The sequence below is a fragment of the Peromyscus eremicus genome, unplaced genomic scaffold, assembly GCF_949786415.1.
Source record: "Peromyscus eremicus unplaced genomic scaffold, PerEre_H2_v1 PerEre#2#chr22_unloc_1, whole genome shotgun sequence".
Taxonomy (NCBI): Eukaryota; Metazoa; Chordata; class Mammalia; order Rodentia; family Cricetidae; genus Peromyscus; species Peromyscus eremicus.
In genome coordinates, this window is record NW_026734286.1 from 2758063 (window position 1) to 2772005 (window position 13943).

The 13943-nt window shown below is 45.5% G+C and overlaps 1 protein-coding gene and 1 pseudogene across 1 annotated transcript; both read left to right on the plus strand.

Annotated features, from left to right (window-relative positions):
* Positions 1-1816: 1816 nt before the first annotated feature.
* LOC131900755 (large ribosomal subunit protein eL43-like) lies at positions 1817-2120 on the plus strand. The gene has a single exon (XM_059252072.1). It carries the CDS (start codon positions 1817-1819, stop codon positions 2093-2095), a length of 279 nt encoding a protein of 92 aa, XP_059108055.1. The 3' UTR covers positions 2096-2120.
* Positions 2121-10571: 8451 nt separating this feature from the next.
* Positions 10572-13104, plus strand: LOC131900553 (serine/threonine-protein kinase STK11-like; annotated as a pseudogene).
* Positions 13105-13943: the final 839 nt, after the last annotated feature.

A 13943-nucleotide genomic window follows, 5' to 3' on the forward strand; every position in this document is an offset into this window, starting at 1 on the left:
CAAGACAGATGCTCAAGGACGTTCAGGGAATTGGGAACAGGGGCCAGCCCCAGGACCCCAGAACCAAACAAATCTTTGGGGAAGTCAGTTTTGTTCCAGCAAACAACAATCCATTTCAAATCTCCTCAGAGCCACAACAGGAAGTGCAGGACTGGACCTCAGTTCCACCATCACACAGTATTAATACCTGAGATGAGGATCCAAGCCCTACCCACTGGAGTCTTTGGCTCTTTACCTAAGGAAACATTTGGACTTATAGTCAGACATAGCAGTTCCACACTCAATGGGTTACAGGCACTCCCTGGAGTTATAGATAATGACTACTCTGGAGAAATTAAGGTTATGGCATCTTCCCCCCAAAAATATTAATACCATTATGACAGGACAAAGGTTTGTGCAATTGCTACTTCTCCCCTTACTCTCCACCTCTAATAAAGTAGTTTCAAACCAAAGAGGTAATAAGGGCTTTGGATCATCAGATATCTACTGGGCAGAAGTAGTATCTCGGCACAGAAGACTCTCATGATCCTATGGCTAGATGGCAAGGAATTCTCGGGTCTGATTGATACAGGTGCAGATGTTACCATTATTAAAAATGAAGAATGACCCGTAACTTGTTCTTTAGATGCTACATTGACCCATTTGAAGGGAATAGGACAAAGTCAAAATCATGAAAGGAGTTCAACAATTTTAAATTGGAAAGATCAGGAAGGTATTCAAGGTACCTTACAACCTTATGTTATAGCCGGATTACCAATCAACCTCTGGGGTAGAGACTTGTTGTCTCAACTTGGAATAATTATGTGCAGTCCTAATGATGTTGTTACCACTCAAATGTTGAAAAATGGGTACTTACCAGATAGAGGCTTAGGAAAGCATGGAACAGGAATACTAAAACCTCTGGAGGCCACCCCTAGATCATACAGAGCAGGATTGGACCATTTTCCATAGGGGCCATTGATACTCCTGTGACTCATGCAAAAAAAAAATCACCTGGTTGTCTGAAGAGCCTGTGTGGATCGATCAATGGCCTCTTACCCATGAAAAATTATTGGCTGCACAGCAGCTGGTACAGAAGCAGCTGGCCATATCATCCCTAGTAATTCTCATTGGAGTACTCCTATCTTTGTTATTAAGAAAAAATCAGGTAAATGGCTGCTATTACAAGATTTAAGGGCAGTGCATAAAACAATGGTACTGATGGGAGCCTTTCAACCTGGCCTCCTTTCGCCCATCGCTATACCTTTGGGACATTTCAAAGTCATCATAGACTTGAAAGATTGCTTTTTTACCATCCACGTTCATCCAGAGGATCAAAAACGCTTTGCATTCAGCCTACCTGCCATCAATTTTAAAGCACCAATGAGGAGATTTCAATGGCGTGTCTTCACACAGGGCATGGCTAATAGTCCCACTTTATGCCAATCTTATGTTGCTCTTGTAATATAGTCAGTAAGAAATCATTGGCCAGAAATGTATGTAATCCACTATATGGATGATAGTTTGATAGCTGGAAAAGATGGTGGCGAAGTTTTAAAATGTTATGATGAACTTAATAATGCCTTGCAAAGTAAGGACTGGAGGTAGCACTTGATAAAGTTCAGTTAAAAGATCCATATACTTATCTTGGATTCCAAATGATGGGGCCTAAAATTTCCTCTCAGAAATTAGAGTTAAGATTAGATAAATTTAAAACTCTAAATGATTTTTAAAAACTTCTTGGAGATATTAATTGGCTTATCCCATATTTGAAGCTCAGTAAGAGTGATGTAAAACCTCTGTATAGCTCTCCGGCTTGGGCTTCGGTTCCAGCGACATGGCTAAATGCAACAAGAAGATCGGGATCGTCGGGAAATACGAGATCCGCTCTGGTGCCTCAATCCGGAAAATGGTGAAGAAAATTGAAATCAGCCAGCACGCCAAGTACACCTGCTTCTTCTGTGGCAAGACCAAGATGAAGAGACGAGCCGTTCGCATCTGGCACTGTGGTTCCTGCATGAAAACAGTGGCTGGTGGGGCCTGGACCTACAACACGACTTCTGCTGTCACAGTGAAGTCCGCCATCAGAAGACTGAAGGAACTGAAAGACCAGTAGAAGCATACCGTTTGAGACCTGCCTGTGCTCATTAATGGGTTAATTTTCGTAACGCTTTTTCCTTGTTTGTGGTTAATTATAACATTTTGGCATATGCAAAAAAAAAAACCCTCTTTATAATATATTACATGGAAATGCTAGTCCCATGTCTCCCCGTGAGCTTACTCTGGAAGGGAGGAAAGCCATTCAAATTGCAGAACAAGCCATCCGATCACAAGCTGTCACATTTATGCATTATGATAAACCTTTGAAAGTTATTATATGTAGAACAGTTCTTTCACCAACTGCTGTTTTTTAGCAGACTGCACCTTTAATGTGGATCCATCTCCCAGCCACACTCAAAAAGGTCATAGACCTTATTATCAGGCTGTATCTGATCTTATAATTTTAGGGAGAGAACAAGGAAGGCACTATTTTGGTAGAGAACCAGATGTCATTATACAACCTTATACCAAAGAACAAATTGATTGCCTTATGCAAACTACTGAATTCTGGCCTATTGCTTTGGCTTCATATTTAGGAATCTTAGATAATCATTATCCCCAGATAAACTTATTGATTTTTCCAATAAGCATGAATTTGTATTCCCTAATGTGACATCATTTGTTCCCTTGAGGGATGCCCTATTGGTACTCACTGATGACTCCTCAACAGGCACTGCTGCTTTCCCTTATAATGATGAAGTAGTGCAATTTACTACAAATGGCTCCTCTGCTCAAATAACAGAGCTACATGCTGTCATCTCAGTTTTTCAGCATTTTCTGATCAATCTCTTAATATCTATACAGATAGTGCTTACATTGCGCACTCTGTACCTTTACTGGAAACTGCTGGTCAAATTAAAAATGTTTCAAACATTGGGGATTTGTTTAGGCAATTGCAAACACTTATTCAAAGGAGAACTCGCCCTTTCTTCACAAGGCACTTATGTGCTCATTCTGGACTCCCAGGGCCCTTGGCTGAGGGAAATCAGAAAGTCTACCTAGCCACTCACCCACGAGCCTCTAATCACCTAGTAATTGCATTCAGTTCTGATAAAACTCCTGAGGGAGTTGTCCGAGCTCCAGAAAGTCATCAATTACACCACCTCAATGCACAAACTCTTCAGCTTATGCACAACGTTACTAGGGATCAGGCAAGACAAATAGTTAACAAATAGTTGCGCCATACATCTCCCAGTTCCTCATCTTGGAGTTAATCCCAGAGGATGAAGTGCCTAATGCACTGTGGCAAATATATGTCACTCACATCCCCTAATTTGGCAACATATGTATGTTTACATATCTATGATTACATATGTATATGTAATATACATATGTACATATACATATGTAATCATAGATACTTTTAGTGGATTTATATATGCCTCCCTGCAACCTGGTGAAGCCACCAGTCATGTTATTAGCCATTTGCTGATTGCTTTTACAGTCCTAGGATACTCACAACAGATAAAAACAGATAATGGTCCAGGTTACACCAGCTCAGCCTTTTCTCAATTCTGCAAATGCCTTTATATTCAACATGTTACAGGTATCCCATACAATCCTCAAGGCCAAGGAATAGTTGAAAGAGCACATCTTTCCTTGAAACTTACCATTGATAAAATAAAAAAGGGGAAATGGTATCCTACAAGGGGATCACCTAGAAATATTCATCTCATTCCCTATTTATTATTAATTTTTAAAATTTGGATGCAAATGGAGGATCAGCAGCTACTTGTTTTTAGCATATGGATACCCAAAAACAATTTGCATCTGTATTATGGAAGGGCCCCATATGCAATTCTTGGCGTGGCCCAGATCCAGTTCTCATTTGAGGAAGAGGATCAGTATGCATTTATTCTAAAGAAATGAAATCTGCAATATGGCTTCCAGAACACCTAGTCAAGCAAATTGATCAAATTCAAAAAAAATGGAGGATAACAGTATAAATGATTCCAGAGATGAAGGCTAGTCCTGAGAACGTTTTTATTTTTTTTTATTTCAGATAATGAAGCTAAAAGCCTGGACTATGTTACAAGGAATGCTGATGGCCTTGCTACTCCCAGCTGATGGTGGATTTGGGCCACCAGTGAATCCCAGAGAACTAATTAGGACCCTGTTCGGCCCTCCCTGTGAGTGCCATGGAGTCAATAGACGGACCAGGCCCACCCAGATCACCCAGACCATAGACTGTGGGCAAAATTAGCCTATCCTACCTACACCCATGATATCAGGGGAGGGTACAAGCAGCAGGGGGTCTGTGTCAATAAACCAACAACTATACCCACTATTAACGGTCTACCAGGACCATGTCCTAGTGGTTGCCAATATGCTTCAGAAATGCACTCAACCTGTTATGACCTTGTTCAAGAGTGCAGGGGGACAGATAATAAGATATATTTCACTGCCAGTTTACAAAGGAATTACCATGGCTCTTTGGAGGCAATTGTTCTGTCACCCCTCAGGTCCTTGGCAATTATAAATATGCCCAAGCCTCATGTATAGGTACCCCTGGTAAGGAGGTCTGCTGGAATAAAGTTGCCCAGATTCACGTATCTGGTGGGGGTGGCCCTCAGGATAAAATTAGAGAAATCATAGTTCAAAACTAGGGTCAAAAAAATCATAGTTCAAAACCTCACCCCCTTTCCCTATATCTACCCTGGGATGTTCTTGAATAAATGAGACTTGATCAGAATCCTGTCTTGTCTCCATCTCTCCCGTCTCGTCTCCCACATTCTCACTCCCCCTCTAGGGTCTCAGTTGACTTACCCGTGAGTTGAGGCAGTGGAGGAGAAAGTTTATTGTATATAAAAGGGAGAGGTTATCCAGTGGCCAGAGGCAGACCTACCAGGGAGAATCCAGAATGGTCATGACCCTGAGATGAGGTATGTGAGGACAAGGGGAAGGAGAAGAGGAGGGGAGATAGCAGAAGCAGATGCAGCAGCCAGAAGGGCCAAAGGCACAAAATGGGTGGGTAACCAAAAGTCTGGACCATATAAGAAAGAGCCTCTGGGGGAAAGCATTCCAGTCCCTGTCCTGATAATGAAAGGTAGAGGGAAGGGTATGCCAGCTAAACTCTATAACAGGTAGGGACTGAGGGATGCTGGGAGAACCTAGAGGCCAAGTATGCTTTCATATGTTAATAGGAGTCTCAGACTTCATCCTGGTTTGAAAGTTTTTTTGTTATTTTGAGACATAGTTTCCTGTGTAACTGCCCTAGCTGTCCTGGAAACTACTCTGTAGACCAAGTAGGCCTCAGCTTCCCAGAGATCCTTCTGTCATCTCTCTATCCTGAGTGCTGAGATTAAAAATGTTTACCACAACTGCCCTACAAAACTTAACATTCTGTGATGGTCGGAAAGAAATTGGTGAGTTGTAGGCCAGAAGGCAAAAATCCTGCAGCCAGGCTTAACTCCTACCTCCACATTGGACCCTATAATTTACAAGTCCCACTTAGTCCCCCAAACCCACCGATCCCCCAAGACCACAGCTGCTCCCTCAGACATAGACTCTGCCAGCTCCAACTGGACCAAGATGTGAGTGACTATTCTCCCAGCCAGTCACCCCAGCCTCTAGGCCTCTAGTCTTTAGGCCCAGGGGCACAACCCATGCCCCCATAGCACCTCCCATCGAAGCCCCAGGTGCAGGCCAGCAGGCAAGACTCCTACAGGAAGGCCTGACCACCACCATGCCCAATCAGACCCTGTAATCTACAAGTACCACTCCATTCCCCTACCCACCCATCCCCCAAACCATAGCTGCTCCCTGAGACACAAACACCACCTGTGCCAATTAGACCAAGAGCAGCTTCCTAAGACACAGATCCCATTTGCACCAATTGGAGGAAGAGATGGAGAGATGCCCGTACAAGAATATATTCAAGCTGCCCCAGTTGTTGGCCAAAGGGAAGACTCCTGCAGGCAGGTTTTCCCACCAAAACCACACATCAGACCCTGCAATTTATAAGACCTACACCATACCCCTAACCTACCCATCTCCCTGCCAGTGGCTTCCTGAGACACAGAATTCACCAGCTTTGATTGGACCAAACCTCTGGTGGGAACCTCTGGAGCTAGGCCCTGGGACATAACCATCCCCAGGAACCCTCACCCATTGCTGCCTCAGTTGACAGCCAGCAGGGAAGACTCCTGTGGGCAGGCTCCCCCACCAAAATCCCCCATTGGACCCTGCAATCTACAAGACCTACACCCTACCCCAAACCTACCCATCCCCCTATGATGTCAGTGTTTTCCTGAGATACAGAATCCTCTAGCTCTCATTGGACCAAGAGCAGGTCCCTGAGACACAGAATCTACCAGCTCCAATTACACCAAGAACTAACATTGGACCCAGACTGGCCCCATGAGACATAGACACAGCAAGCACAGATTGGACTAAGTTCACTCTGACACTGGCACTCCTTGAACCTATTGGAGGAAGAGATGGGTAGAGGCCAGTGCAAAAATACATACAACAGAATAACGAGCAATACGGATGGCATCACCAGAACCTAGCAGTTCTACAACAGCAAGACCTGAACATCACAATGTAGAAGAATCAGAAGAAAGCAACCTTAAAATTAACTTTATGAAGATGATAGAGGCCTTTAAAGAGGAAACAAAAAATTATCTTTAAGAAATTGAGGAAAAGACAAACAAAAAATTGGAAGAAATCAACAAATCCCTTAAACAAGGCCAAGAAAACCATGAAAAAGCAGTTAAACAGGTGAAGGAAACAATTCAAGACCTGAAAATTGAAATAGAAACCATGAAGAAGACACAAACAGAGGGAATGCTGGAAATAGAAAATCTGAGTAAATAAACAGGAACTACAGGTGCAAGCATAACCAACAGGATAGAAGAGATGGAAAAGAGAGACTCTCTGCATAGAGGATACAATAGAGGAAATAAATTCATCAGTCAAAGAAAACACCAAAGCCAAAAAAGTCATAACACAAAACATCCAAGAAATCTGGCACACCATGAAAAGGCTAAACCTATGAATAATAGGGATAGAAGAAGGAGAAGAATACCAACTCAAAGGCACAGAAAATATATTCAACAAAAATCAAAGAAGAAAATTTTTCCAACTTAAAGAAGGAAATACCTATGAAGATACAAGAAACTTATATAACACCAAATAGACTAGATTCCTCCTAAAAAGTCCCCTTGCCACATAATAATTAAACCACTAAACATACAGAATAAAGAAAGAATATTAAAAGCAGCAAAGGCAAAAGGCCAAGTGACTTCAAGTGACTTATAAAGGCAGACCCATTAGCATAACACCCTACTTCTCAATGGAGACTCTGAAAGTCAGAAAGTCCTGGACAGATCTAATGCAGACATTAAGAGACCACAAATGACAGCACAGACTACTATACTTAGCAAAACTTTCAGTCACCACAGATGGAGTGAACAAGACATTCCAAGACAAAACCAGATTTAAACAATACCTATCCACAAATCTGGCCCTAGAGAAAGCACTACAAGAAAAATTCCAACTTAAGGAAGTCAGAAGCACCCACAAAAACACAGGCAATAGACAACCCCACAGTAAGAATTCCCAAAGAAGGGAAATACACACGCGCGTGCGCACACACACACGCACACACTACCACCAAAAGATAACAGGAATTAACAATCACTGGTCATAAATATCCCTTAATATCAATGGACTCAATTTGCCTATAAAAGGACACAGGCTAACAGAATGGATATGATATGATATCCAGCCCAGATGGACAGAATCCTACACTGTGATCCTCAGCTCCCCTTTGACTGCCAAGCTCCTAGGACACGAAAGCTGGTACCATCTCTCCAGGCTTAAGTGGCCACCTATTCAGGATACATGGTCTGTCCAGCAGCTGGGACCCTCCACCCTCCAGTTTCCCAAGATGTCTCAATGAAGAGCCTATCTGTTCTTCTGCCTTGTGCATTCAACTTTGTCTGTACAACCAGGATCCTTTCTGGCAGTCATAGGGCAAGTGGTAATAATCTATTTTTTTCCTAGCAACTTGCCTTCTCTAATCCCTCAAGAAACAGATGCCTGAGGGCTCCAGGATGGCAGTAAACCAGATGCTTCTTCACCCACACCTCCCGCTGACTGTGAGCCCTACTGTGTACTCAAACTGATTGTTCAACCCACTTTTAAGAGGACAATGTAACAATCACCATTACTTTCCTTCCAGAACAATTCATGTGTATCATTTGCAGAAAATAGCAAACATAGAGATTGAAAACACTCTTCTTCAATGAATATCCACCAAAACTATTGAACACAGTAGCATTACTGGGTAAACATTGGAGTTTAAAAGACTGTTTGTTGTCTGGGTGAGCTGCGGTCAGTTGAAGTTATTGGCTTGATCCCTTGTAAGACTCCATGAATGATTTCTGTAAAGTATCCCACTCCTTCCCAGTGTGATTCTTTCTGGTCAATAAAAGTCAATAAAAGAGAGCACAACAAAAGGGACAGACACTCACATTCATACACGGACAGCCACAGGGACAGACACAGACAGACATAGGGCAGGCACAGACTCAGATTAAAAAAAAAACAGAGACAGGGACAGACAGATTTCTTCACACAGGCACAGACTCAGAGTCATGCACCGGACAGATGGGGGAAAGACAGGGAGCATGAAGTAGAAAATCCAAACCTGGACTCGCTCTTGGTTGAAGGACTCCAAGTAGAAGTGCTTTTATTTCTTTCCTTAATGCAGCCCTGATGCAGTATTGTGACTCTGAGTTAATGGCTGATGTGTTGATTCCACACCATAGGCTCTCTATTGTTGTTTTGTTAAAACTACATGGCATCAAGCTGCCTTCTAAATACTCAGGCTTGTACCTGTCCATTAGGGCAACTATCATCCCTCATCAGAGACATTTATTTATGCAGTGGGCTGTGGTGAATGCACAGACTCACACCTGGCCAAACTTTAGAGAATGCATAACTATGAAGTGCTCAGACCTCAACAGGATGTCTGAATCACACCCTCCAAGGCTCAGGGACTATTTTGGCAGAGGGAGGCAGAGGTTGTAGGTGATTTCTGTGAAAGGGTGTCCAGGACACCTTCATACACAGCAAGGAGCTTATAAGCCTCACCCCTCAGTGAGGGACTTTGTGCAATTAATGTGTTCTGGGGGACAGGATGTCATAAAATTTCTTGTGTAATATTAGAAGGACCAGCCTTAATATTATACATTCCAGGGGCTCAGGAGAAAGAACTATGAACAGTGAGGACTATGTTCGGGGAAATAGAATCTCAGCACACAGAGCTCTTAGTCCAGTCATTTATTCTCCCAAATCTTCTTCTTCGTCCTCCTGTGCCCTGGGAGTCCCAGTAAATATACACTTACAAACAGTCATCCCTTGGCAGTGCAAAGCCAGGCTTCCAGGGTCAAATGGAGGGGTGATAAGAATCACATAGAAGGGCAGTAATTGTTAATAATCATTTGCAACCCAAAAGGGAAGTGACTAATGAGGAAATGAATTAACTAAAGGCTAAATTCAGGTAACATCTAAGAAGTGAGATTTTATGTGCTCAACTATAATCTTAAAGTGATTGGTAGAAAATGTTAAGAATCTATAAGTTGCTAGGTCAGTGGGAGAAAATAAAACTGTCTTCTTTTTTCCTGTGGCTCCTAACTGTTCAGCTATCTGCCCTTTTCTGCAGGGTGGGGTAAAAGTGTGCTTGGTTGCTAGGCAACCTGTGTACAGCTAGATGCCTCTGGTGATAGTTAAAGGAAGATCTAGAACTAGAGGTAAGATTTGGGAAAGGAGAAAGTTAAGCTTAATTTACATATCCGCCAGGCCTTCTCAAAGGGGTAGTCTGCATGCTTAAGTCTGTTCTTAGAGAGTACAGAGGTATCTCTGATAAGGTACTTTCCTCCATCTGGGGATGGACCTGACCAAATGCTGTGAATAACAATAATTACAGGGAGGCTCGAACTGGGGTTCTGGCTGTGCATAGCTGTCAGTGCACAAGATTATCTAAATATTCTTTTAGTAGAGGGGAAACGGTGCCCAATAAATGATGGAAAAGCTACAATAGCACACAAGAAACGGCTGATAATCAAAAGCCAAATATCACCAAGGCTCCTTGAGCCTCAGCTTGACCTCTGGAAGGCCCTTGGCTTCTTCCAGGTATTAGCTTTGTCATAATCAGTTGCAATCCTACTTTGTATATTTTTGCAGCTTGTAGCAAAAATTAAAGGAAAAGGAAATGCAGGTAAGCAACCACACTTGAACTCTATGGATGTTAAGGCACTTTGGGGTGTTTTCACTTGTGTTTGAGCAGTTTGAATATGTAAACCTCAACAGGGCTGATTTGTGACTTGGAAAATCCACTGAAATGCATTGATGCCTGTTACGTCCAAAGAAAACTCCAGTTCCCAAAACTCCAAGGGCAGGCCCAGATATCCGGAAATGGGCTCAGCTGGACTTTAGGAGGATTTCTGGAAGGTAGATAGCAGTCAACATTCCAGCCACAACGGCTCTGCGCAGGGCGGTAAACAAGATGGTGGGGGTGTCGGTCTAGGAAAGGGGAGGCGGCTCATGGCATCCACGAGTGAGGCGCGGAGGGTGGTGCTGGCTTGAGTTTTTCCTCCCGGACAGCATCTTTCTGCCTGGAGTTCGAGTCCCCCCTCGCCGCTCCGAGCTCCGACCTCCTGCCTGTAGCGGCAGCCTGGCGGCGAGGGGGACGCGCCGCCCAGGGTGTCCCGGTACCCAGCGCCTGGGTGGAGGTCGCTCCGCGCTGCCGCCTTGTGCGCCTGAGCTCGGGGCCGAAGGGCAACCATGACCTAGTGGCCCGCACGCCGCGATGGCGGACCGTCGCCTCTGTCGGAAGCAGCGTCCTCCGGGACCCGAATTTGGGGGACGCGAGGGTTGGGGGGCCTCGTTTATTACTTTTATTTTTTTTTCTCCTTAAATATCTAGAAGAAAGGGAGGGAAATCAAAAATGAAGAATTGGTGCCCACGAAGGAGACCGGGAGGGTTGGGGAGGTCGGTTTTTCCCCCCTTTTTCTTTCTTGAACATTTGGAAAAAGGGGGGTGGGGTGGGATTCAAACTCGAAAAGAATTGGCTTCCCCGAAGGGGACGAGGACAAAGACTGGGCCAGATGGACGTGGCGGACCCCCGCCACTGGGACTGTTCCCCGAGGGCGAGCTGATGTCGGTGGGCATGGACACCTTCATTCCACCGCATCTACTCCACCGAGGTCATCTACCAGCCGCGCCGCAAGCGCACCAAGCTCATCTGCAAGTATCTGATGTCTGATGGGGGACCTGCTCGGGGAGAGCTCCTACGGCGAGGTGAAGGAGGTGCTGGACTCCGAGACCTTGTGCTGCAGGGCAGTCAAGATCCTCAAGAAGAAAAAGCTGCGCAGGATCCCCAATGGCGAGGCCAACGTCAAGAAGGAGATCCAGCTGCTGCAGCGGCTGCGGCACCGGAATGTGATTCAGCTGGTGGACGTGCTGTACAACGAGGAGAAGCAGAAGACATGGTGATAGAGTACTGCGTGTGTGCAATGCAGGAGATGCTGGACAGTGTGCCGGAGAAGCACTTCCCTGTGTGCCAGGCCCATGGGTACTTCCGCCAGCTGATTGACGGCCTGGAGTACCTACACAGCCAGGGCATTGTGTTCAAGGACATCAAGCCGGGCAACCTGCTGCTCACCACCAATGGCACGCTCAAGATCTCCGACTTGGGTGTTGCCAAGGCCCTGCACCCTTTCGCTGTGGACGACACCTGCCAGACAAGCCAGGGCTCCCCTGCCTTCCAACCGCCCGAGATCGTCAATGGATTCGACATCTTCTCAGGTTTCAAAGTGGACATCTGGTCAGCTGGATTCACACTCTACAACATCACCACGGGCCTGTACCCATTCGAAGGAGACAATATCTACAAGCTGTTTGAGAACATCCGGAGAGGGGACTTCACAATCCCTTGTGACTGTGGCCCACCACTTTCTGACCTGCTCCGAGGGATGCTGGAGTATGAGCCAGCCAAGAGGTTCTCCATCCGACAGATCAGGCCACTGGCTGAGGCGCTAGGTACGTACCCATCCCCACGAGCCAGACACTAAGGACCGTTGGCGCAGTATGACAGTGGCGCCCTACCTGGAGGACTTGCATGGCTATGCCGATGAGGACGAGGACTTGTTTGACATTGAGGATGGCATCATCTACACCCAGGACTTCACGGTGCCTGGACAGGTCCTAGAAGAGGAAGTAGGTCAGAATGGACAGAGCCGCAGCCTGCCCAAAGCTGTGTGTGTGAATGGCACAGAGCCCCAGCTCAGCAGCAAGGTGAAGTCAGAAGGCCAACCTGGCACCGCCAACCCTGCTCGCAAGGCGTGCTCCAGCAACAAGATCCACCAGCTCTCGGCCTGCAAGCAGCAGTGACTGCAGCCTGCAGGTGGGCGCAGGGCCAGGATCGTGAATCCCGCTTGGTGCTCAGTGGGTGTCTGCTGTGCTCCTGGCTCCGCTCCTTGGGGCAGAGTTCCTCTGGTTCCATGGAACAAGGTCAGGTGACTGAGGCCACAGCCCTTAGGAGGGTCTGACCCCTCCGGGGTGGCGTGTACCTCCCTGCCGGGGCCGGATGCTGAGTGACCCCTTCTACCTGCAGTGTGTCACCAGGTTCCCTGGGCAGGCGCCCCGGCAAGGCTGCGGTTTTCGGGCCCACCCATCTGGACAATCGGAGGTTGGAGCCGAGGGTAGACCCGCCACCCCAGAAGCACTTTAAAATGTCGAGACCATTGGCCGGCCTCGCCCGCATGCCGCCCCACGAGCCTCGCTGTCTTTCGGCTGGTCCCTTTTTAAAATAATAAACAGGTAGATTTGATCAATGGCTGTCAGGGTGTTTGGAGCAGACGGGGTGCAGGGTGGCCTGCAGAGAAAACCCAGAGCAAGCGAATATGCAGAGACATTTATGATCAATCAGACAACACGACTACCCGTGGAGGGCGCAGGGCAGAGAGTGGGCGGGAACTCACGGCGAGGCCGCCCTATATTTTGGCAAAAAATAAAACTTGGGAAACTTGAAGAAAAAAAAAAAAAAAGAAGTCAACATTCCTCAAAAACTTGTGAAGCTCTACCCAAAGGTGTCGTTTCTCTTATGACGGGCAGAAGAGAAAATGGCTGCCTGTGGTGCGTATTACCATAATTCGGCACATGCTAGCCTCCAGGCTCCTTCAGTGTCACAAGTACTTGTTATGCATTTCAAAGTCTATGCTAGTGTCCTAGGTCCTCTCCCCTCCTCCCCCACCCTAAACTCCCTCTAGTTCACAAGCATCCCTTCCACATAGCTTCTCAGTCTCTTTATAAAACTCTCTCTCTGTCTTTGTGTCTCTGTCTCCTCCTGTCTCCATGTTCTTCTCCCTCTCTCTGTCTCCTCCTCTGTCTCTCTCTCTCTCTCTGCCTCTCTGAGCTGTTTATGCTTCTATCATTATGGCTGACTATGTTCAGCCAACATCTCCTTCTGCTTTGGACATTCCAGATCACTCTATCTGTTCTATCTCTGGTGTCTATAATAAAAATCCTTCCCCTTAAGCATATCACTGAGAGGTCAGGTGATCAGTTTGTACAATACCAAGAAACAGCTTAAAATATTTGCATAATGCATTTTAATGGGAAAATATTTCAAACATACAGAATTCAATATATACTATGTCTTCTTTCAGAAAATATTTAAGTTAACAATGTCTATTTTTTATAAAATCTTCCTGACAGATTGTCATCACTTGTTGTGTTCTTCTTTCAGAGAATTAGTAATCAGCTTCATCAGCTACTAAAAAGAAAAGAAAGAATTATCAGCTGCATCATCAAGAACATCACTGGTGACATCGTCAGAATCAGCAGTAGCAGTG

Coding starts and splice junctions, on each gene's coding strand:
- LOC131900755 (XM_059252072.1), top strand. CDS start 1,817: ATGGCTAAATGCAACAAGAAGATCGGGATCGTCGGGAAATACGAGATC.